Source organism: Eutrema salsugineum, unplaced genomic scaffold (genome assembly GCF_000478725.1).
Source record: "Eutrema salsugineum unplaced genomic scaffold, Eutsalg1_0 scaffold_14, whole genome shotgun sequence".
Classification (NCBI taxonomy): Eukaryota; Viridiplantae; Streptophyta; class Magnoliopsida; order Brassicales; family Brassicaceae; genus Eutrema; species Eutrema salsugineum.
Genome location: NW_006256877.1, coordinates 5,472,477 through 5,497,543, shown reverse-complemented (window position 1 = coordinate 5,497,543; position 25,067 = coordinate 5,472,477). Strand labels below are relative to the sequence as shown.

At 35.5% G+C, this 25,067-nt stretch overlaps 4 protein-coding genes and 1 long non-coding RNA gene across 7 annotated transcripts in view; all 5 read right to left on the bottom strand.

Moving 5' to 3' along the window:
* The window catches only part of LOC112081425 (FBD-associated F-box protein At4g10400-like), a 7,308-nt gene extending 2,298 nt beyond the window's left edge, over positions 1-5,010 (bottom strand). The window contains exons 1-3 of one of the 2 annotated variants that reach the window (XM_024158856.1): positions 3,609-5,010; positions 3,393-3,551; positions 3,170-3,299 (exon numbers count right to left, since the gene is read on the bottom strand). In XM_024158856.1, the coding sequence (XP_024014624.1) occupies positions 3,170-3,299; positions 3,393-3,551; positions 3,609-3,725 (406 nt within the window). In that variant the 5' untranslated portion in view covers positions 3,726-5,010. The remainder of the gene's footprint in view (positions 1-3,169; positions 3,300-3,392; positions 3,552-3,608) is intronic. The other variant, XM_024158857.1, reaches the window with a different exon arrangement.
* Positions 410-1,787, bottom strand: LOC112088514. Its single transcript, XM_024158858.1, has 2 exons — positions 1,503-1,787; positions 410-920 (listed from the first exon to the last, which is right to left on the bottom strand). Exons 1-2 carry the CDS (start codon positions 1,710-1,712, stop codon positions 798-800), a joined length of 333 nt encoding a protein of 110 aa, XP_024014626.1. The 5' UTR covers positions 1,713-1,787; the 3' UTR covers positions 410-797.
* LOC112088515 lies at positions 1,862-3,100 on the bottom strand. The gene is made up of 3 exons (XR_002900527.1): positions 2,743-3,100; positions 2,011-2,057; positions 1,862-1,899 (listed from the first exon to the last, which is right to left on the bottom strand). It is a non-coding gene; the product is annotated as an uncharacterized LOC112088515 (long non-coding RNA).
* On the bottom strand, positions 3,729-4,457 carry LOC18022653 (FBD-associated F-box protein At4g10400). Its single transcript, XM_024158681.1, has one exon. The coding sequence runs from the start codon at positions 4,455-4,457 to the stop codon at positions 3,729-3,731; it is 729 nt and encodes a 242-aa protein (XP_024014449.1).
* Positions 5,011-8,886: 3,876 nt separating the features above from the next.
* Positions 8,887-11,107, bottom strand: LOC18022652 (FBD-associated F-box protein At5g38590). Of its 2 annotated transcripts, XM_024159018.1 has the most exons (5): positions 10,901-11,107; positions 10,719-10,795; positions 9,695-10,621; positions 9,473-9,616; positions 8,887-9,387 (listed from the first exon to the last, which is right to left on the bottom strand). In XM_024159018.1, exons 3-5 carry the CDS (start codon positions 10,568-10,570, stop codon positions 9,067-9,069), a joined length of 1,341 nt encoding a protein of 446 aa, XP_024014786.1. In that variant the 5' UTR covers positions 10,571-10,621; positions 10,719-10,795; positions 10,901-11,107; the 3' UTR covers positions 8,887-9,066. The 2 variants fall into 2 exon arrangements, with proteins under 2 accessions (XP_024014786.1, XP_024014787.1); XM_024159019.1 differs by lacking the exon at positions 10,901-11,107 and having other exon boundaries at positions 10,719-10,879.
* Positions 11,108-25,067: the final 13,960 nt, after the last annotated feature.

The following is a 25,067-nucleotide window of genomic DNA, read 5'->3' as shown; positions in this document are numbered from 1 at the left end:
AATCTAAAGTAATTTAGGATTCACATATATTTCCTTATTTGGTATTCACATATATTTCCTTATTAAGAGGACAAATCTAAAAGTAATTTGTCCTAAATTACTTTTAGATTTGTCCTATGGTTTTATTACGCGATTAACAACCAATTTCTGGCAGAAGGGCCAAAAGGATTCACCGAGTTCAAGATGGTTGAGAACAAGGACATGTTCATTCGGATTGACCTTCCCGGCGTTCCAGAAGACGGCGTGAATGTTATGATTGATCCGACGAGGAAAAAAGTGTGTATCGTCGCCAAAGCACCGAAGGAGCACAAACACGACTCTTCTCCTCGGATCTACGTCGTCGTTACAGGGCTCGTCTGCAAATGCTGCTCAATCTCCCACTTCACCTCCCACATGTGTGACGGCGTTCTCAGACTTCTCTTCTTCAAGAGACAGAGCACTTCAAATCGCTCTTCCTCCATCTGTACTTCTTTTTGTCTCTTTTTTTTTGTTTTAAAAATTATTTATTCAGTCATTTAATTTATAAGTGTCTTTTTCTGATAATTTTTTGGTTTGAATTTGTTTATGACAACGTTTCTTGGTGGCCCAGATTTCCGAGATGGTTGGTATTTTTTTTATTTATTTGATCTGCCATTTCCATCAACTTCATTTCCGTATCTTGATTTCACTAGTCTTTTTAACTTCAATATTTTTTGAAAACAACATACCTAAAATGCTCGTCTTCTCTTATTTGTGGTCACAGATCTTCGTAGCTGCGTTCCTCACAAATATCCGTATGCCTCGGACCCCTATGGTATTCACATAAATTGTTGAGCACTCCATCCTTCTGCTCCAGTCACAGTAATAGCACCAAATTCATCTTCAAACAAATCCATATTAGGTATTGGTTTGTTTCTGTATTTCTTAGCACCTGGCCATTCCTGTATATAACAAAAATAAACAAGTATTAGCCATAAACAATAACAAAAACACATAGGGGCATGTAGAAACGTCACGTATGCAATAATGCTTATGTAAGCAGCCTTATTTGTCAACTAGAATTTCATCCTATGTGCTCTACATATTTTCTATTTCTTTCTTATCTCTCTAACTCTCGTCTATATCTCATGAAAAATTCGAAATAAAAGAGAGGACCATTTCCATTTTTCTAATAGACGAAAAGAACATCGACTTTCACCTAGAGATATTAAAGTAAAGAGAAGTCGGGAACATATTGCAGACATTGGGTATTGACAATTTAATAGTCGAAAACACAAAGTAACAAAGTAACAAAGAAAGAAATTAAACACAAACACAAAGTAACAAAGAAACAATAACTAAAGCACAAGTATTAGCCATCAAATGACAAATAATCCAATTCCTTCATAAACTCAGATAAATCACGAAAACCCAACTCAAGAACATCTTACAACAACGTACAGATGAATGACCAACAAAAACATGACCTGAAGCTAATGCCATTCACGATTTAACATGTATATGAGAAAGCAAATGTTACATACCGCTTCACGCTGATCCCACCAATCATCAGACATGTCCAATCTTCCCATTTCATCATATCCCAATCCTGTTCTATTGCGAGTCAACTTGTTGAATTTGACCCATGATTTCTTACTTGAATCATACTTGTTTTTGAATTTTTCCCATTGGTATCCTCTCCTAAATCTCTCTTCAAACTTCTTAATAATGAAGTCTTTTCCAGTTTGATTCATCCCATTCTTTGTTTTGTTTCCCTTTTTTTTCTCCTCCGCATAGAGAGTGAAAAAATACCGACATTCCTCATCGGTCCAATTCTAAAAAACAATGTCTAGAATCAGTCACAATATCAACTAATAAATAAAGCACAGATTACTTACTCAAAATTCTTGTTTATCTCTGATCCTTGCTCAAAATCAAAATCTGCAAAAGACAAACCACATTGTGCTAATCATTAACTAGCAGGGACAAGCAACAAAAAGATTCATCCTTTTTACGTTGAGCAATTGAGAATACAGAGATATGCAATATTACCTGCACTCCTTTGACTTGTATCTGCTGAATAAGCTCTGTAAACACACCTGTTGCATGAATATAAACAAATATATAAGTTCTAAGGCATACCCATGAATAAGCTCTGTAAGCACTTGGAAGATTGCTAACTAATTAATAAACGTAATTTGTGCTATCTTTACAATATCTTTACGAACAGGGCTTTTATCAAGTTTAATTAAAAGTTTGGAGTCACTCTCTTGACTCTATAGAAAGTCGGTGATTTAGGTGGATTGGAGAATCTATACTAAAGCTTTAAAGTTGATCAAATCCAAGACAAAACAAACAAAACTGGTAAGATCCATCGATTCCACTTCTAAAAACAGCTTACATGACAGTACAACACAGCACTAGTATAAGATCCATCGACTTTCTTGATTCTATAGAAAGTCGGTGATTTGATGCATATGGTAACCAAACCCGAAAGAACACTCACAGTCTCAGACATTCTATAGATGTTTTGATGCATTCATTCAACAATGTCACTATAGCTAAATGATGCAGCATATCTACCATTGTTGCAAGGAGAAAGAAAGCTTAAAGGCGAGCTCACTAATCAGGTCACAGCAAAGAGAAAGAATAATCAAATGCAAAAACAGCCTTAGACCCTTGAACACTCTAATATGGTACCAAACACAAACACACACAGACCCATTAAGTAACACATTGGAGAAGGAAATAACGAAAATTGAAAAAAAAAGTGAAGTTCTCGACCTGGGAAGAGAGAAGAGGATTGATGGAGTTTGGAAGGTGGGTTTAAAGCCGCTTCTGCTCCCGATCCATTAAACTTTTAAGCTCAGCTGATGGAGAAGATGGAGAAGATGGAGAAGATGGAGAAGATGAATGGGGAAGAAGAGTTTCGGCGCAGATGAATGGAGAAGCAGAGTCTCGACACATTTTTTTTAGGGTAAATATTTTTTGTAATTAACAAATGTTATAGAGTTAATTTTGTAATTTACAGTTGTAAGCGCCGCGTTTTTGTCGCAACGCTGGATTTGATCAGCGTCCAAAAATTAAAGACGCAGAACGCAGCGTTTGGACGCTGCATCTGGCCGCAGGAAACTGCGTCAGAGTAACGAACACCAATCGGACGCAAGCCGCAGCCGCAGCCTCCTGCGGCAAGCAAACGAACAGACCCAAATCATAAGATCCCTCTCTTCCGGTCTTCCTACTAAGTATCCTGAAAACTTGAAAGTTTGTAGACTCGACAACATGCATTCAGGAACAGTACTTGGTTGATTCCAGAAAACTACACCATTAGTTCCATAAACCTGAGTATCAAGAAGAAGAATTAGACTCATGAAAACCATAGTGTGTGTGTGTGTGTGCGCATTATGAAAACAATGTTTATCGAAGAAACTTACATCCTTTCCATAGAGTTGTAGATCTAGCACACGTAACTTGGGCAACTCTTTGAGCATCCAGACAAGCAAATTCGCCGAATATCTTTTGCGTATATGTAGCTTCAGATGTACAAGCTGGTTGAAGACAAAACTATCACCATACACACCCTGCAAACAATACTAAAATATTCACTAACACAAGATTCTATAAAATGAGATTAAATACAAAACCATTACCTCTGAACTATAGTCTACTTGCCATAATGTGAGACGCTTGACAGATGTGATTGATCCGATAAGCTTCTCGATATAAGGATAGCTAACATCTAGAGATGCCTCACTCAGCTTAGGCATATTCTAAATCTCAATCAAACAGTGGTGAATCATAGAACTATAATATGTAAAATCCAAGTACTTCAAAGAAGGAGTCTTTATCACAATCTCATCTAAATCATGAGCTGTACGAAAATTTAAACGTTTCAATGACGGGACGATAGCAATGAACTTTCTCCAATTATCAAATAAACCTCTTTCAACAGATAGATCTTTAAGAACAGAGCAATTAGATAGAAGCCGTTGAAGAGAATCTTCATTGAGGTATGTCACCCGTACAAGTCGCAAAGTTATGAGACAAGGTAGACAAACCATACGAGGAACATCCATGAGAATGTCTCCGTTGAGTTTCAAGGTCACGAGCGTTTTGCAGGTATACAAGCTACTCGGGAATATGTTGTTCGGCAAGCTCAAAGAATAAATTTGAGAAATCTCCAGCTCTCGTACGTTGCGAGAAACTGCAGTTAGAACCCACAGTTTGATATCTTCAGGCTTAAATTGTTTTGCACCAAACTCGAGGTGGAAGCTTTCAATAACCGGAGCTCTATGTAATGGCAGATTTCTGTCAAGAAAACACTTTAACCTCTCGCATGTAGACTCTAGATAGTATCTACTAGTGTACTCAAGTTTAGGCAGCCACATCCAAAGAAACTCCCATTGTTTGGACAAGATGCTAGTGGACACAGCATCTTTGGTAGGAAGAAACGATAATATTTTTATCAGCAATTCGTCAGACAACTCACTGATGCCCATATAACCTTACAAAATAAACGAAGAAATAAACAAAGTAAGACTAACAGAGTTCGCCTGAATCCATATCTTTACAAATGCTGTTACCGTGGACAGGAACTTGGATTTCTGAGTTTTACAGAAAACACTCTGAAACATATGGACAAAAGAAGTTGGACAAGACCTAGACTTGATGAAATAACAAATGAAACCAAAAAACCACGCGAAGAAATTGGACAAACATAGACTTGATGAAATAAAACCTAGAATTGAACATCTTCAAGCTTCGCAAACGAGCAAGTCCAAAATTTGATCAATTGGGTTTATTCACGTGCACATCTAATATCCGATTAGCTTGAGAAATATTCAAACATTTATGCGGAATCTGATTTTTTTTTTCTCCAATCACTCATTTCCCTGGTAAATGTATACGATCACTGTTACCTCGATTTGTCTTTGGAAAATCGCCAATTGCAGATTTGACCTTTTTCGAACTTCTTGGCGGAAATCAAACACGAGAGAAATAAATTCTTCGGAAGAACCACAATCGCATTTGTGAGAAGTCGAGTCGAGTGAGGAAGAAGGAGAGAGAAATTAGGAATTTAGGGTTTAGCTAAGTCTCAGAGCAAACCGATCGGTTCTAATTGGTTTCGAATCCGAATTGAACCGAAAGGAAAACCTAAAATTCCTATTTCCGATATTTTTAAAAGTAGTTCATGTTGAGAAAAAAACTAGGATCTTATTATTTTCATAAGCAGTGTATATATACATTACATAACTAATATATCATAAACCTTAATGGGCCATGAGACATTAACCTGATGGTTAATGGGCCGGTTACTAAAAGTCTATTTGTTTATAACACTCCCCTTGGACAAAGTAACCGTGCCTGTCACAAAACCGGGATCTCTATAATGCGCTGGGGAACGTTGCCTCATTAAAACCTTACCAGGAAAACCTAGTGGGAAAAACCATGCTGAAGGAAAAAGAGTACAACACGCATTACTCCTCCTGGTTTAGGCATCACTGTAGATCTCTAAGTCTACGCATTCCTATCTGATGAATGAGCTTCCGGAGTGTAGAAGTCGGTAATGATTTAGTGAATAGATCGGCTGAATTTTCGCTTGATCGGACATGCTGAACCTTGACCTGACCATCCTTCTGTAGCTCATGAGTAAAGAAGAATTTGGGCAGAATATGCTTCGTCCGGTCACCTTTGATGTAGCCGTCCTTGAGTTGAGCGATACAAGCTGCATTGTCTTCATACATCACCGTAGGCTCCTTATCTTCGTCCATACCACAATCTGATCGGATATGCTGAGTCATGGACCGCAACCAAACACACTCTCTACTAGCTTCGTGAATGGCCAAGATTTCCGCATGGTTGGATGAGGTAGCGGCAATAGTCTGCTTCATGGATCTCCAAGATATGGCTGTTCCTCCATGCGTGAAAACATAACCGGTTTGAGACCGGGCACAGTGCGGATCTGACAAATATCCTGCATCAGCAAAACCAACTAGACCATCCTTGTTATGGTTAGAATAAAATAATCTCAAGTCCTTAGTACCTTGAAGGTATCTAAGGATGTGCTTAATACCGTTCCAGTGCCTTTGAGTTGGACACGAACTAAAGCGAGCTAAGAGGCTCACGGCAAAGCAGATGTCTGGTCTAGTGTGACTAGCCAAGTACATTAATGCTCCTATGGCACTGAGGTATGGCATTTCAGGACCGAGGATTTCTTCATCGTCCTTCTTTGGACCGAATGGATCACTATCCAATCCAAGGCTCCTCACAACCATTGGGCTGGTCAATGGGTGGGCCTGGTCCATATTGAATCTCTTGAGTACCTTTTCAGTGTATGCCAATTGATGCACAAGGATTCCGTCATTGACGTACTCAAGTTGTAATCCCAAACAGAATTTAGTTTTGCCTAGGTCTTTCATTTCAAACTCTGCTTTTAAGCATTCAACTGTTTGGGCGATTTCACCAGATGTTCCGAGGATGTTCAAGTCATCCACGTATACTGCTATGATTACAAATCCTTTGTTTTGATATTTTCTGATGAAGATGCATGGACTGATCGGATCGTTTTCGTAGCCTTCTCTGATGAGATATTCGCTTAACCGGTTATACCACATACGTCCGCTTTGTTTCAGTCCATATAAGGATTTGTTCAGCCTAATGCAGTGTTTATCACGAGATGCATGCTTATCTTTGAGCTCAATACCATCTGGTAATCTCATATAGATTTCACTGTCCAGTGGTCCATAAAGATATGCGGTTACAACATCCATTAACCGCAAATCTAAGTTTTCTCTTATGGCCAGACTTATGAGGAATCGAAATGTAGTTGCATCCACCACTGGAGAATAAGTCTCCTCATAATCGATTCCGGGTCTCTGTGAGAATCCTTGTGCTACAAGGCGTGCCTTGTATCTAACGACTTCGCCGAGTTCGTTTCTTTTACGCACAAAGACCCATTTGTTTCCCACTGGTTTAACATCGAATGGTGTCCTTAAGATCGGACCAAACACATTCCGTTTCTTTAAACTATTCAACTCCACGTTTATGGCTTCTTTCCATTTCAGCCAATCTGATCTACGAGTGCACTCAATTATAGACGTGGGTTCTAGATCCTCTTGCGTGTGCGCAATCTCAAGTGCTACTTTGTATGCAAAAGTTTCATTGATGTCGACATCTTTTCTGTTCCATAGAGAACCGAATATGATATAATTGATTGAGATCTCATTATTATCAATCCCTTCAGAACCTTGAGTTTTGGCGTCCCAAACCTCTTGAGATGGTTCGATAGGGTAAGTATCAGCTGAGGCTGTATCCGTGTTCTCTTGAATCCCGGTTTCAATCATTGCACCTTTCTTTGATTTCCGGGGATTCTTATCTTTGGAACCTGGTGGTCTGCCACGTTTCTTACGTGCGTCAGACTCTGTAGCAACTTGACTTTTCCCTGAGGGGACATCTATTCGTACTGGTGCATTACAAGCTGGTATGTACGATTTAGTAACTTTGTTCGGGTCAGCAAAGGAATCTGGCAATTGATTAGCTAGCTTTTGTAAATGTATAATTCTTTGGACCTCTGAATCACATTCTAGAGTCCGAGGATCTTGCCATTGTGTGGATGTTTGATTCCATGAAAGTTCTTTTACCAGCTTGTCTGTCTCACCACCTAATCTAGGATATACCGATTCATCAAATCGGCAATCTGCATATCTGGCTTTAAACAGATCTCCTGTAGTTGGCTCGAGATATTTTATGATGGTGGGAGAATCAAAACCAACATATATTCTCATCCTCCTTTGAGGTCCCATTTTAGTCCTTTGTGGTGGTGCAATGGGTACATAGACTGAACACCCAAATGTTTTAATATGGGAGACGTCTGGCTCATGACCCGTTAGCAATTGGGATGGTGAATATTTGTGCTCACTAGATGGTCGTATGCGTATTAGTTCAGCGGCATGTAAGACTGCGTGTCCCCAAGCTGAGACCGGGAGTTGTGACCTCATGAGTAATGGTCTAGCAACCCATTGAATTCGTTTAATGAAGGATTCAGCTAATCCATTTTGTGTATGGACATGTGGAACGGGATGTTCAACACTTACCCCCATGGACATACAATATTCATTAAACGCTTGGGAAGTGAATTCACCAGCATTATCAAGACGTATAGTCTTTAATGGGAAGTCTGGAAAATGGGCTCGTAATCTGATGATTTGGGCCAATAACCTAGCAAAAGCCTGGTTCCTAGAAGAGAGCAGACAGACATGCGACCAGCGGGTCGATGCGTCAATGAGGACCATGAAATATCTGAATGTCCCACAAGGTGGGTGAATTGGTCCACATATGTCTCCTTGGATTCTTTCCAGAAAGTTCAAGGTCTCTTTAGACACTTTGACTGGTGAAGGTCGGGTAATCAGTTTCCCTTGTGAGCAAGCTGTGCACTTGAGGTGCTGAGGGAAAATACCATTTGGTTTAAGGTTGTGCCCTTTAGAATTCTGGACTAATTTACGCATTATGTTCGCACCGGGATGACCCAGGCGATCATGCCAAATAGTGTAATCTAAAAACCGTGCTTTGATAGCAGCATTAGCCTCAATCATACTGACTTTAGCATGGTAAATGCTAGTAGATACGGCGGGTATAGTTTCAAAAACTTGTTTATGGCCATTTATCATTTTAGTGATAATTAAAAACTCTTTGTTCCCTTCATCCTGAGTTTCGATATGGAAACCATTCAATCTTATATCTTTGTAACCGGCCCATTAACCATCAGGTTAATGTCTCATGGCCCATTAGGGTTTCAATGGTTTGAGAAGAGCTGAATAGTTTCCGAATTTCTTAATTTTCGGATAACTTTATAAATTATATATAACAAAGATTATATCATGTAATTAGTTTGATTCCTAATAAAGGATTAAGCAAAACCCATCCTAATCAACTCTGTTAGAAGCTTAAAAGCATTTACATTTGAGTATCATCAACAAGAAGTCTAAAATTTACACACAAATTTGCTTTTCTAACAAAACATTTGGGGTTTCCATACAACAATCTATACGAACAAATCTTAACAATTCCATGCGGAATCTGCTTTTCTCCTCCATACAACAATCTATACGGTCATTCAGCTTCAGGTTCAGGTTCTCTATCAGTATCATCCTCAACAAAAACGAGTTCGCATGTGCTTGAAGCTCGGGAAGAAAGTGTCAACTCCTTGATCATCTCAAGGTTTGACACATAATACTCTGTATCAGCCCATATTGTTGCCTTCTTCAAGCGACAAGCATTCTTCAAGATGTAAACAGCAATCTCTCTCTCTTGTGGTCTCCCAAAGTATCTTGACCAGTTGAGGATTTGTAGACTCGACAATAGGCATTCAGGAACACGACTCGGTTGATTCCAGAAACCCATAAAATCATCATCCCCATCCATGTTATGATCCTGAGACCAAGCAGAACATATTAGAACTAAACCGTACTGCGTATAAGACAAAACAAAAGATAAGTTTATCAACGAAGAAACTTACTTTTAGTACACAGATGTCTAACACTCGTAAGTTTGGAGAAACTTGGAGCAACTGGCCAAGGAAAGTCGACGAATCCTCTTTGCACCCACATAGCTTCAGATGTTCAAGATGTTTGAAAACAAAACCATCACCAGACACATCATCCTGCCCCACGATATTCAAAAAATGATTAAACAGAGGATTCTACAAATGAGACTGAAGACTTGCTGCAAAAGTGATTACCTTGGAACATATAGTAAGACGCTTGGCCGATGTGATTGATCGAATAATACTCTTGAGATCATATGAAAAAAGATCAACATATGCTTCCTTCAACTTTGGCATATTCCTAATCTCACCGTAGTGTTCCCTATCATTCCAATCCTCAAGTTTGAAATACTCTGAAGAAGGAGTATCTATCAGATACCCATCTAAAGGCCAGTAATTAGGTGTTATGAATGACAAACTCCGCAAAGACGGGACGATAATAGTGAACTCTCTCACAGTGTCATGATTAGCATGACCAAGATTCACCGATAGGTCTTCAAGAACAGGACATATAGATAGAAGCCGTTGGAGAGATTCTTGATCATATGTGAAATTTATAAGCTCCAAGGTTTTCAGAGAGCGAAGACAACCCGTTAAGGGAACATCCATGAGATTTACGAAACTGAGTTTCAAGATCACGAGCGATGCGCAGGTGTAGAAGCTGCCCGGGAATATGTTTATGGTCTTCGAAATATAAGAAATCTCCAGCTCTCGTAGACAGCGAGAAACCGAAATCTGAACCCACCGTCTGATAGTTTCAGGTCCAACATTTAAGACATTACCAAAAACGAAGTCGAGACGCAAGCTTTCTATGACCGGAGCTCTATGTAATGGCAGATTCTTGTCAATAAATTTCCGAAGTGTCTTAGACTGTTGATAATCTCTTTTTCTGATTACAATATCCCGAAGTATTGTAGACTCTGGATCATTACTATACTCAAGTTTAGGCAACCACATCCAAAGAAACTGCCATTGCTTAGACAAGACGCTAGTGGATACAGCAACTTTGGTTGGAAGATACAATAATATCTTCACCAGCAACTCATCAGGCAAATCACTGAGTCTGGCCATATCGTAGAAATTCGACGAGATACTAAAAGAAACTTGGATTCTTGGTCTTCCCTGAGGAAAAATTGAAAAAGAACTCAAAAGGATTTCGTCTATAGCCAAGAAAATGAACAGAACAAAAACCCCTGGAAAAACCCTATAAAGAGATTACCTTTAAAGTTAATCAGAGGGCTCGATTTCTGCCTCGGAAACCGGAATCAGAAGATAAATCAGGAAGTTCCACAAGAACTGCGAAAGCCAAGCAAATGAAATAGTAACTAGAGAAAACACATGAACAGAACAAAGCCCTAGAAAGAAAAGATGGAATGGGACAAAACCCTAGAAAGAAATTACCTGTGAAGTTAACGAGAGGATCGATCTCTGCTCTGAAACCGGAATCAAATCGGAAGTTCTATATAGTACCCATTTCAGTTTTCTGAATAAATGCGATTCAATCTTCGATATTTGAATCGAGAAAGGGTAAATACAAGATGAGACTTGAATCGAGAAAAAGAGGAGGAAGAAGGAGAAGAAAGAAATCGGAATCACAGTCGAAGGAGATTCGTTATCATCGTCGCTACAAGATCAAACGGTGTCGGATTCAATTTTAAGTTTTAATTGGATTATTAGCGGAATGTTTAATGCCATATGATCTAATTTTTTGTGTGGGCTTGATAATGGGCTTTGACTCTTTTCACCTTTTCCAGCATTTTAATAGAAGTATCTATTGGAACAAAAAATTGGAGAAAAGCGGGTATAAATTTAAGAGTATTTAAGACATGAAAACACTATTAAAATGTATATTTGAAACAAAATGCCTAAATCTATTAGCGAAATAAATAAAAAATAAAATAAAAAATAGAGTTCTTCATTCATATCAGTTCAACTGTAAATTGATTCAGGTAAGTCAATTGTATCCAGTTATTTATACTATTAAAAGAGAAAAAGTATTTTGTGTCCAAACAAATTTTTATTTGGTTTTCGACTATTCTGATTTTGATAAGTGTTATTTCTATTACCAAACAAAAATATTAATTTTAATTTAAATTTACCAAATAAATGTATTTAGTGTAATATAAATAAAATAATATATTTTTAATTTCTATTTTAATATAAATCTGAAAATTTGGTTTTTAATATAGATTTGTTATAGATTTCCTTAAATATATATTATCAAAAATTATAAAATAATTTATTATTATATTTTTATAAAAATAGTAATCCAGATATTAATTTAGATTTAATTTAAATATTCAAATTTAAATAATATTTTCAATGACAGAGATGAAAACAATATATTTGTATTTGTATTATATTTGAAAACAACTATGCCCTACACTGTCTCTCGAACTTAGCTTCAGCATCAGCATCTGCGTTTGGTGCATTGTGCTCATCTTCAGGATTACTCTCATTCTGATCACCATCAGAAGCATTTTCATCTTCTCCAAAGCCATCATTCACCTCACCTAACCCAGCATTATCTCCATTTTCCATTTTTGCCATAAAAGACTGAAATCTCTCATCATCGGCTCTTTCTTCTACAACTTCTTCCCCTTGTGCGAAGTCATCTGGGTGTGGATCTTCAGGAGCTTTATCATCTTCAACATCATCACCATCAGACTCGCCTCCTTTGTTCTCTTTTCTCTGATACACTACAAGAGCTTGACAAACGCTTCCTTCATTCTCAACGCTTCCTTCAATATCTCTTTCCTCATTCTCGACAGGCTGAGGAGGTACAATTTTCTCAATGTAAACATCCACTTCACCGCCTACACTAGCTTCAGCACACATCTGCATTAACTCTGCATTAGAAGAGAGGTAAAATATAGCCCTCGCTGAGTCTACACTCTCTTGTGGCAGCTTGTACCATAGTTGTTCCACAATGACGCCGGCTCCTATGGCTTCTTTGTCGCAATAGTCATCAAAGACGCTCCAAGTCATATAATCTGGGTCGACGACTAACCCCTCCTTCACCGAACCTCCTATGTATACTCGCTTAGAATCCTTGATGTACATAAGCCCTCCATAATGCAAATTGATTTTTATGGTGTCACTGCATTATCGAAAAAGAAGCAGATGTCACTAAAAACAACTCAGAACTAATCGAAACACAACACGAAATTGATAATCAAACAATCTAAGCTTCATAATCGACACAAATATCAACATTACACAGCCCAAATGCCTTGAATTTAGATCCTTACCTCATCCTTCGAGTCTCGCCGAAAGTCGCCGTGAAGACGAAGATCTCTTCAGATGAGCAATACCGATTCGAGAGGGTTTAGAGAACTGGTATTTCGATATGCGATTTGTTGTCCTTGAATTGGGGAAAATCTATTTGGGGAAAATCGATTTAGAGTTTTCGATTTGGGAAAATTCGATTTGGGGAAAATCAATTTAGGGTTTTTGTTTTGATTTGGGGAAGAACATGGGATATACGATATGTTTTGTGAGGGTAGGTTTTTTGGTCTTTTCATGTATAAATTAAACCCACGTGATTAATCTTCTTAACACTGTATCACTATCTCTGTTTAACATTTAAGCATAATTAAAAATAGGTAGTTAAACTTACCGTTTTTGAAATTTCGGGTATTAAAGATGTAGTCATATAAATGTCAGATATTTAAAAGGGAGCCAAAATAGTTTAGGTATTTTTCTGGCAAAAGTTATAAACGTGAGGTATTTTTAAGGTTTTTTCCCGTATTAAAACTGAATACTATTTCATTCATGTTGAAATTTAATTAATTGTCAATGATTCTTGCAGAGATTTGATTTCGAGTTGAATTTAAAATTAAAATCTGATCGTGATTTTCCAAAAATATACTTAACTAGAATTATAATATTTTCCAAATAAAATGCATTAAATTACAGATTTAAGTGATTTGTTTTGATTATCAACTATTTCCAAAATCGTTTTATAGAATATTCCTTCAAATTTAGATATATTAAATGCATAAAATATTATTTCCATAATTTACCAACATTCGATTTAAATATTATTGCCTTAACTATTTCCATAATATCTTTTATCATACAATTTTGGTAACTTATAATATTTTTTCAAAATTCGTATTTGCATATACTATTTTTTTTCAATTCAGATTTATTTACCAACAAAACTTCTTTAACAAGCTCTACTAAATCTAAGCTTTTATAAGAGGTGCATATTTCATTGTTACTCTCATCTTTATCGAGTTTTAGTTGTGATTTTCTAAAAGTCTAATGTTTATATTTGTTGCCTATCATTTTATGAGTTTGATTTCTTACTATAGTTTATTTTTTGAAACAGAATTAGATGGGAAAACAGATGAAGTTTTGAGGCCAATTTATGGGGGCTAAAGAAGTATGGAGGCTAAAAATCAAGGTTTTGATTTTTCTATTTTTTTTTCTTTTTGTTTAAATTTATTCATCTTCTTTCATATGAAGTGATAATTTTATATAATTATTCATTTACTTAATTCCTATTTAAGTTTAACAAAATTTAACCAATTATATTTTAAATTTACTTTCAGAATATTTGATATAAATCATAAATTTGAAAGAAAATATTAAATAAAATGATAATATTATTAATTCATGATTTTGACTTTTATTAAATAATATTTTACTGTCACAAAGGTTTTAGTTGTGGTTTTCTAAAAGTCTAATGTTTATAGTTTTTGCCTATCATTTTATGACTTTGATTTTTTTACTATATATTTTTTTTTGAAACATAAATAGATAGGGAAACAAATGGAGTTTTGAGCCCACATTTATGGAGGCTAAAAAAGTAAGGACGCTAAAGTATCAAGGTTTTTATTTTTCTATTTTTTTTTTTTTTTGCTTAAATTTATTCACCTTCTTTCATATGAAGCAATACTTTTATATAATTATTCATTTACTTAATTCTTATTTATGTTTAGAAAAATTATATAAAATCACATAGTTAAAATAAAATTAAAGATTTTGAAATTAGACTTAAGGAGATGAAAACAAGTAAAGATGGTGAAAATAAACAGTTTACTTATGAAATCATAAACTTATGTATTACCTATGAGAAATGAACATATCTAATTATTCATTTCATCTAAAAAACAATAACGCTAATATTATAAATTAATTCTCATCCCATGCATAGCACGGATCAAAAATCATATTTTTATATATATTGTGAGAAAATATATCATCTTAGATATTATATTAAAAATAAAAAATTTAAGTTAAACCATCGTATGAACAAAAATGTTAAGTTAGAATTTGTGACTTTTATAAGAGTTTTACGGGCTATCCAAATTTTAAATCATGATAAATTAGAATTTTAAAGATTTTAAAGTAAAATAAAATTTTGTAAAATCACATAGTTAATTAAATAAAATAAAAGTCTTCAAAGCTAGACTGGATGAGACAGAAAAATAATAAAAGAGCGAGAACTGGACGATTTAGATATGAGACTACAGATAAAAAAACTATAAGATTAAATTTAAACCTGAGTATAAGAAGGAGATGGATGACATAAGTTGAGTTAAAATTTTTAATGGATCTAACGTATGATCTATGGATAAAAGTCTTTGATATTAATTTGAGTTTAATTTTAATTTTTTTTGTTAATATGTTATTGTCATAACTATTGTTACCTGGAAATTCTTCGATCTAATAGGGAAGGTCATTGCTAGAGACTTTACTAAAAGTTTATCAATGTACTTCAAAAAATATTAGAAAGAATTTGCTTCTAAAAAAATGAATAACGATTTAAAAGACAACACAAAATTTTTGATTTTGTTGGCTTTTAAAAAATAAACCATGGTAGGAACAGAAAGACAAAATTAATCAAATTTTGTGAATTTTTAATATAACTTTACAGTTTTTAAAAGAGTTAAACCTTGACCGAAGAAATTAAAACTTGAAAGATTTTAAAATAAATAACAAATTATAAAGTCTCATAATATGGAACAACAATAAAGATAACATGAAAAGTGTCACAAACTATCAACAATCTTTCAAAGGTATATACATCTAAATGATATAAAAAATATATCTTTGTTAAGGTACTTCAAAAAACAAATTGTAGAGAATTTGACTTTCAAATCATGGATAATAATTAAAAAAAAAGTTAAGTTTAATTTTGTTGGTTTTTAAACTATTGCAGGAGCAAAAAAGCTATGTTAAACTTTGTGAATTTTAAAAAAAAATTTCAAAGTGTTAAATATTCGTTAATAGAACTTTAAAATTTATTTTTAAAATAAAATAAGATTCGCATAGTAAAAAAAATTAAAAATTTCAAAATAAGATTAAAAAAAATGGAAACAAGTAAAAATGGTGAGAAGAAACCATTTACACATGAAATTATAAACTTACGTATGAGAGATAAATATACCAAATTATACATTTATCTAAAAATATCAATGTTAATATTATAAGTTAATTTTCATCCTGTGCAGCACAGGTCTAAATCTAGTAATACTTTTATAATCATATTTCTTTTTAGATTCATATGAACGGTCTAGTTAAAATTATATTTTTATAATTATAATTATTTTTAATACTATAAAATTAAATTTACAAAAAAAAACTATATCTAAAAACAAAAATAAATATTTTCACTTATTAGAAAAAATATTTTTATAAAATAATTATTTCTAAACTCAAAAAACATAAATTTTATTACGAAATTTGCTAAACAAGAAAAACAATTTTTGTAGGAGTTATAAAAAAGAATTTTTTTCCTTTTTTTGTCCATCAGAGATTTTTTCTAATTTTTTTCTTTGAGGATATTTTTTGATAAAAATAAAAAATTGTGTTTTGATTTAACTCTAAACGTCTTCTTAAGTATAATTATTTAAGAAACTTAAGAAAAGTTTTTACATTACAAACATAATAATATAGGAAACTAGTTAATTTGCCCACGTCTCGTGTGGGCTATATATGTTTACCAAGTGTAATTTTATAAATAAATAATTTTAAAAACATTAAATTTTTTTTAATCTCTGTTCTAAGTTATACGGATACAAAATTTACAAATAAGTTTTTGATTTTAGCAAAAGAGTTAAAAAAAAATTCTGAAGTATATAGATAAGAAATCAAAAATCCTATTTTAGATATCATAATTAACGACATTTCATTAGACATATAGATTTCATTTGTTGTTTTTCTTTTCACTTTTTTCTTAGATTTTTACTAAATTTTGATTTTATAAAATTATAGAAATCAAAAACTCTATAAACATAAAAAATCGTAAACATTATAATAATTAGCAATATTCTAACATAAATTTTATTCTAATTTTTATTTCTTTTTAACATTTTAATTAGATTTATTCTAAATTTCGGAGATATAAAAAATGGTAGTCAATACAAAAATAAGTATATAGATTATAAAAAATCAAAAACAATATAAACTTTTTTTAAACATTTTTGTTAGATTTTTTGTTAAATTTTGTTTTTTTTTTGTTTTCATACGACATTTCATTAAATTTTAAATAGATTCTATTTTTGTATCTTTTAACATTTTTGTTAGATTGTTTGTAAATTTTCGAAATATAAAAATGGTAATCACTAAGAAATATAAATTCCATATTTGTTTTTTTTTTAAAAAAAAACGTTTTTGTGGTTTTAAAAAAAAACGTTTTTGTTAGTGGCTGATATTTATAAACTATATAATTCGAAAATCCTATAAACATAAGAAATCGTAAACACTATAATAATTAGCGATATTTTAGCATAAATCTCGTTAGAAATCGTAAACACTATAATAATTAACTAATTAGATTTTAGTTAACATTTTAGTTAGATTTTTTATTTATTTCGAAGACATTAGAAATGGTAAATTTCTAGTTTTTTTTTATAAAAACGTTTTTGTTTTTTATAGATTTTTTGTTTATTTCAAAGACCTTAGAAATGGTAAATTTTGAGTTTTTTTTATAAAAACGTTTTTGTTTTTTTTTTCCCTAAATTTTGGTTTATCTAATTTTAAAATTGGTTTGATTAAGTACATAATTAAGCATTAAACCATAATAATTTAGACCGGTTTGTTATAAGTATTTTTTTTACACATCATCAGATAAGAACCAGTAAAAAAATGACATTTGATTGGAAAATAGGGCTAAACGGTCTTTTTGCGGCCAAAACTCATTCTGGAGCTGATACGTAAGCGAAATGCGTCGAAACTCGCTGTGAGCGCGACACGTAAGCAAATCACTACACAAATAAATATATAGATTGGATTATTCTTTGCTATACATTCAGAAAGACTAAGTACTTTCCAAAACAACCAAATTTACTGACTCCTCATTATCTTCCTACGAAAACTAAACAAAACAGGAGGAAATCAAATTTACTTTGGCCATGTTCGTTTGAGCAGTCAGATGGTTCATCTGGATAAAGATGACAACTGATGTTCGTTTATAGCATCAAATTATCATCATCCAGATGGATCATCCCACTGAGTTTTAAAAATCGTGAAGAAATTTTTGGGCTCAGCCAACTGATCTGAATTAATGCATTCAGCTGAGTCTGATTTAGGATTCGAACCCGCGGTATTCCTAGAAATACTTCGGTTTTCAAGACGATCAAAAATCAAAATGACCAAAATACCCGTAGTTAAACTGAAAATTACAAAAAAAAATTAGATCTACATGGTTTAATGGCTGAAAAAAAATCTCTTCTGCCACATTTGAGTCTGTGTGCCATGGGTATGATATAACCATTTTACCCTTAATGAAAAGGTTTTATGGCATTATTGATTATCTTATTTTTCATCATTTGTTTTTAAAAATCGAATGATAAAAAAATTGAAAACCTGAAATTGTAAACCAAAGCTGCTCGAACTAATTTCGTCAATTTCTGAGTAGGCCTGAACCGAAAACCCTAGTTTCTCCCCGAGATCGATCGATCGATCTGCTCGAATCGAGATTCCCGAGCGTTTATTTTCGCTCGGCGCGGTGCGCCGGCCTCCCCTGAACCCGTGTTGTTCGCCAAATCTCGTTTCTCTGCCGTCATTTCGCAGTTAAGTAATCTTCTTCTACTGTTTGGGGGATTTTCCATTTTGGTAATCAATTTGTCAATTTCGGTCGTTTTAGGTTGCACATTGGATAGTATCGTTACTTATATACGTCGATTTAGTCTTCTGAGTGTTAAAATTTCATTTGTTGCCGTTGAATCGAACTGAATCGTAGGTTTGTATAGTGAATTAGTGAGATATGGGACAACTGGTACAATTGGGTTAACTGAATGGAATGGGAGAACTGGTACAATTGGGATTAACTTAATGGAGTGGGAAACTAGGTACAATTGGTATAACTGAATGAAATGGGACAACTGGTACAATTGGGTTAACTAAATTGAATTGGATTAACTGAATGGAATGGGACAACTGGTACAATTGGGATACTGAATGTATTGGGATAATTGGTACAATTGGGATACTGAATGTATTAGGACAACTGGTACAATTGGGATAACTGATTGAGATATATGGGACAACTGGTACAATTGGTACAACTGTGAGAAAATATAAAATTCTGTTATTCGTAAATGACTAATTTTTTTGTATTTATGAACAGAAGAGGATGAGGGGCCACACAAACATACATTTTGAGTATGGAGGATGTTATTCTAAGGAAGGAGAGGAGTTTAAATGGATATCAAGAAGCTCCATCTATGCTATATCATTTAAAACCTCTTTGGATGAGGTAACATATTCGATGGTTGTAGATGGTATATGCAAGAAGATTGGAGTAAATGATAGTACGAAGAAGCTCAAGTTAAGCTACATTCTGTTGGTAGCTAAGCCATGCAATGAGTCATGTATTGTTGATGATGGTGATGTGTATGTCTATCTAACAACTGTGGATAAAGAGAGACTTAGATCTGTGTTGCATGTGGAGATAATGGAAGATTTAGAAAGAGATAAGATTCCGGAGCTAGAAACAGGGGAGATTATGCTTGAAATTGAGGAAGCAGGGAAAGAACAGAACGAACTTGCTATTGTGGCTGTGGCTGAGACTGAGAAACAGATAGTGATTGATGATGTTGTTTCACAACCGGATGATCATGAACATGTAGAGCCTGCAGAGTATGGTATGGATGAGCATGATCACGTAGAGCCTGCTGGGGCTTTAGAACCGACTCAGTTTGTTCTTGAATGGGATGATGGTGCTGGTTTTGAGAAAAATCAAGAATTTCGATCGAAAGAGGCGTTGCGAGTATTGATTGGCAGAGCTTCGGATAAGGGATGTTTTGAGGTCAAAAACTGTGAAGTCTGATCCTGGGCGACTCATTCTTAAATGCCGTCAAGCTGAACATGGTTGTTCATGGTATTTACATACTATAAGAATAAAGGATTCAACTTACTTCAGCCTTAGAGTATACAGGAATATGCATAGTTGATCTCGGGTCCTTACCAGCACACTTGAGAATAAAAGAAAAGGCACTCCACAAGTTGTAGCAGATGTTTTGCATGCTTCGTTTCCAGGTGTAGTGGACACACCGCCTCCTAGAAGTATAGTGAAGGTTGTTCAAAATGAAGCTCATGTGAATGTATCCTACTCTACTATCTTGAGAGGAAAAAAACTCGCGATTAGTCAAGTGAGGGGTAGTCCGGTAGAAAGCTTTCAAAGATTGCATTCTTATCTGTATGTGTTGAAGCTGGTGAATCCTGGTACAGTGACGAACGTGAAAGTGGATGCTAATAATAAGTTCAAGTATCTTTTTGTTGCTTTGGGCGCCAGCATTGAAGGCTTTAGTTCAATGAGGAAAGTCATAGTCGTGGATGCGACTTTTCTTAAGAATGTTTATGGTTGTATGCTAGTATTTGCCACAGCTCAGGATCCTAATCATCACTTCATTGCAATGGGTGTAATCGATAGTGAGAAAGACTCTAGTTGGAGGTGGTTTTTAGAAATGCTCAAAACTGTTATACCAAATAATCCTAATATTGTTTTTATGAGTGACAGACACACAAGCATAGCGAAGGCAGTGCAGGAGGTGTACCCTCAGTCTCAGCATGGATTTTGTGTTTGGCACTTGTCTCGTAATGTAAGGGTTAAAGCAGCCAATGGTTGGAAAGATTTGTGTTCTAAAAAATTCGTTGAGTGCGCTCATAAGTACACCGAAAGTGAGTTCCTAAGTGCATACACCGAATTTGGTAGAATGTTTCCAAAAGCTGCGGAGTACTTAGAGAATGGTCTTCCTCTTGAGAAATGGGCAAGGTGGAATTTTAAAGGAGACAAGTACAACTTGGACACAAGCAACGCCTGTGAATCAATGAACAACGTCTTCAAGAAGGCAAGAAAGTATGCACTATTGCCTTTGATTGATGCGTATGTTGAGAAAGTGTCTGAATGGTTTCAACAAGTATATGAATAACATAGCTGGTGCATCATATTCGAAGAAACTGGTGCCGTATGTGGAAAATGAATTGCATAAACAATGTGCAATTGCAACAAAATTAGATGTGACTGAGCTAAATCTACCTGGGCTTGAATACAGTGTTGTTGGAGTTGAGGGGAAGAGCTATATGGTTAATTTGGATACAAAAAGCTGTGGGTGTTGCATGTTTGATATTGATAAGATTCCATGTGTTCATGCAATAGCCGCAACCATTGCAATGATGCGGACGTCCTCAAGAAGAATAGACTTACACATTTTCGATTTATGCTCGAGATACTACTTGATTGATACTTGGGCGATGGCTTACCACAGAACCATCTATATGGTGCTGCATCATTCAACTTGGATTATTCCTGAGGAGGTTGCTAATTTAGTTGTTTACCCACCAGACTACACCAAAAAATCAGAACAAAAGAAGGAGAAGCAGTTTCCTTCCACCGGAGAAGCTCGCAGGAGTCAGAAGGCGAACCCAAACATAAACATTGGGCGTTGGTTTCAACCACTAAACCCAAGGGAAGAAGAGGGAGAAGAGGGTCAGAACTAGGTCGCAGGACTATTTTGGAGTTTATTTGTATTTTCATTAACTTGAATTTCTTGCAATACTATATATTTTGGAGTTATTTGTATTTTGAATTTCTTGGATTTGGAGAATGTTTACAGGGCAACTAGGTGCAACTAGGTGCAACGTTTAGGAATTTATGTAATGTATTTCAGGGCAACTAGGTGCAACATGATGCAACTACGTCCAAACCTAGGCCAACTAGGTGCAACTAGGACAACTAGGACAACTACGTGGTTTAGGTGCAACTAGGTGCAACATGATGCAACTACGTCCAAACCCAGGCCAACTAGGTGCAACTAGGACAACTGGGACAACTATATTTTAGTAAATTGTCTTTAAAAATAATTTCTTAAAATTAAGGAGTCCTAAACAAATACAACCCATAACCTTAACTACTGTATCCATAAAATTAAGGGAAATTAAAATAAACCATTTTTCTGCAAATAACCTAATATTTTTGTGTTTCTAATGAAATAACCCTTATGGTATAAGGAACTCTTTGACAATGTTATCCATCTTATAAGAGGCTAAACGTAAAAATATAAAAAATATAAAAAGATGGGCGTGAAACCCTTGGGGCAGGTATAAAATGTTCAAGGGTTAAAGGGACAACTAAAAAAAGGAATTCTTGTTCAGGGACAACTGAAAAAACTTAAAAATCGACCAAAGGACAACTATTCCAATTTTGGGACAACCAGACAACTAGGTACAACTATTATGTCATCGGAATATGCACGTGTGAGAATGGCGGCTGAGAATAAAATTATATGTTATTTTCCTTTTCATTTTTGTTGCCGTTTAGTGTTTTCTCTTTCATAGAAAAGTGTTCTTCTCTGTTTTTTCTCTTTCTCATCTATTCATTTCTCATTTTTCCCCCAATTAAGTTTGTTAGAGTTTCCGCCGCATCATGGAAAAATCTCAGAAAATCATCGCAAAAATGGCTGAAACAAAGACTGAGGGCTCTTCTTCTGTCTTGCCTAAGAAAGATTACGTGATGACCACTAGATGGGGACCCGAAGTCAATGGAGTCAGGACCATTTTGTCATGCCCTGTACAAAAAGGAATTCCAAAGCTTTGCCACTGCGGCTTAGCTCCAATTGGGTGCTTAACTGACAACTCTGCGCTGGACAGGGGCCGCAAATATTATGGTTGCTTCTACGGCTGTTGTGGCCCAAAAAATTTCTCGGAAGTAAATGTTGGAGTTAATTTTGATTTTTAAATTGAGTATCATCTGAATTTCTGAGTTTCTGGTTTTGAGGTTCCCAGTTGTGGCTTCAAGAAGTGGTGGGATGTCACAATACTCAAAGAGATTGAAATGCTCAATGAAACTCAAGAAGCCATGCGATATTTGTTTGACACCGTTTTCTCCAAGTTAAACCAGTTGGACTCAAAGGTGGCATCCCTTAAGGCAGCTATGAAAAAGAGTTAAGGTTGAAGAAGATTTTCAGTTTTTGGGAGTCCTTATGAGCTATGTTGGCTTGATTGTTGTGTCTTATTCTTATTTACCTGTTTTTTCCCTTTTATGTTTATGTTCCTACTCTCTTTTGTAAGATTCCAGAACTATTTTTCCTTTTATGAAGTCGCTCATGTTATGTTTCTTATCTGTTATCCTCAAAGTTGTACCAGTTGTCCTAATAAAACACATTAAGTTGTACCAGTTGTTCTGAAAAAGGCAGTTGTACCAGTTGTCCTAATAAAACACATTAAGTTGTACCAGTTGTCCTAATAAAACACATTAAGTTGTACCAGTTGTCCAAATAAAACACAAAAGACATAAAGTTTTACCACAAACCAAAACACATAATCTTAAACATAAACAACACATTCTACTTCTTGTCTTTCTTGTCTTTTTTCCAGAGATAAAAGGCGACTTCTTGTATTATGATTTTTTTCTGGGCCTCTTAGTTCCACCTCTACCAGCTTTTGATGAGGATGCTTCTGGTGGTAGTGCGTGTCTTGAGGTGGATGCAGGTGATGGTGCAGTTGATGGCCGAACATCCCAATACATGAACTCAGCTTCCTCCGATGTGTCAACCAGCTTAACCTTGTAACGGTTGTTTGTCATAATTTTCCTCACTATCCCTTGATGCCAGACATCACGCTGCAACAGCTCCACACAATCCAACAAAGAGTACGAGGAGTTTAGAGAAGGAGGTGATGCACGTGGTTGAGGGGAGCCACATGCGCCTCGATGAGAGGAGACTGGTGAAGAGGCGGGTGGTGGAGAGGATAGGCGTGGTTGACGGGAGCCACCTATGGGTCGATGAGAGGAGACTGGTGAAGAGGCGGGTGGTGGAGAAGATTGGCGTGGTTGACGGGAGCCACCTGCGGGTCGATGAGAGGAGACTGGTGAAGAGTCGGGTGGTGGAGAAGATTGGCGTGGTTGACGGGAGCCACCTGCGGGTCGATGAGAGGAGACTGGTGATGAGGCGGGTGGTGGAGAGGATTGGTGAAGGACTAACTACTCAAGCGTCACCACTCTTTTTTTTAATAGATCCATCGCAGCCTTCAGCTCCAACAATGATGTCACCTAAGGTTCAGGTACTTGAGGAGTGTCGGCTATGATTCCACCCCGATGTTGAATGTCTAACTCATACAAAGATCTCCAGAATATCTTCTTCTTCTTCACCGTGAGATGATGCATCCAATCCTCAACACCTACATCAATGAGTCCTATCCCATCATCATAGCCAGGATTTAATATCCGACGCAATAGTTTTTCTTAACCCGAGTCTGCAGGCTTCAAAATACTATGAATGTCCTGGCAACATAAACAAAGATAAATGTCCATCTGTAACAACAAAACGTAAAGTTGTACCAGTTTCCCTTTAACCAAAACAAAAGAAACGTAGTTGTATCAGTTGTCCTAATTGTCCTACAACCAATAATCTTTAATATTGTTGAGTTGTACCAGTTGTCCCTAAATCACTACCAGCAAGTCAAACATAGTTGTACCCTATTGTCCCATAACCAAACCCATCAAATACTAACCTTTGCGCTTGTTCCAATTGCTGCGTTTATATCATCCAATGGAATGCTTTTCATGCATACATCAGTGAACTTGTGCTTGCACATCATCGGACAGTCTTTCTGCGCAGGTACAGCTTCTCGGAATTTGCAGCCAAGACTAGGAATACACTCAAAAGCAAGTATCTACACAAAAAATCAAAAAGTTAAACCCTAAATTATTTAAATAAATTAACTTCTAAAAACTATTGACTGAGAATTACCTGTAGAGGAAGAATGAAACCAGATAAGGGACATTCTGCTTTTTTTGTCTTTGATGCTGCCATTATACCTTGCCATCACACGCCGGATCTTCTTCATCATGTCATCGAATGTGTAACACCCCCAAGGGAATGATTTACACACATTCAAATCACTGACAACTTTGTGCAAGAACGGATTAATGTTACCATCACTCTTGTATTTCGCCTTCACTACCTTGCATAAAAACCAGAGAGGGCCATTTTCTTCTTGTCCACAGAGGTATCATTCATTTCATTTAATTTTTCTTCCACATCCGCAATCTTGATTTTATCCGCCCTACCAAAGTGCTTTTCAACAAACTTTATGTTCTCCAAATTCTTGTAGT

Bases quoted from the DNA above. Each gene is read 5' to 3' on its own strand.
- LOC18022652 (XM_024159018.1), bottom strand. From the start codon at position 10,570: ATGGCCAGACTCAGTGATTTGCCTGATGAGTTGCTGGTGAAGATATTA. The intron at 9,617-9,694 runs GTAATCACTTTT...ATCGTGGGGCAG, and splicing joins GTCTTACTATATGTTCCAAG to GATGATGTGTCTGGTGATGG. The intron at 9,388-9,472 runs GTAAGTTTCTTC...GCTTGGTCTCAG, and splicing joins TAGACATCTGTGTACTAAAA to GATCATAACATGGATGGGGA.
- LOC18022653 (XM_024158681.1), bottom strand. From the start codon at position 4,457: ATGGGCATCAGTGAGTTGTCTGACGAATTGCTGATAAAAATATTATCG.
- LOC112088514 (XM_024158858.1), bottom strand. From the start codon at position 1,712: ATGAATCAAACTGGAAAAGACTTCATTATTAAGAAGTTTGAAGAGAGA. The intron at 921-1,502 runs GTATGTAACATT...TGTTATATACAG, and splicing joins GGTGGGATCAGCGTGAAGCG to GAATGGCCAGGTGCTAAGAA.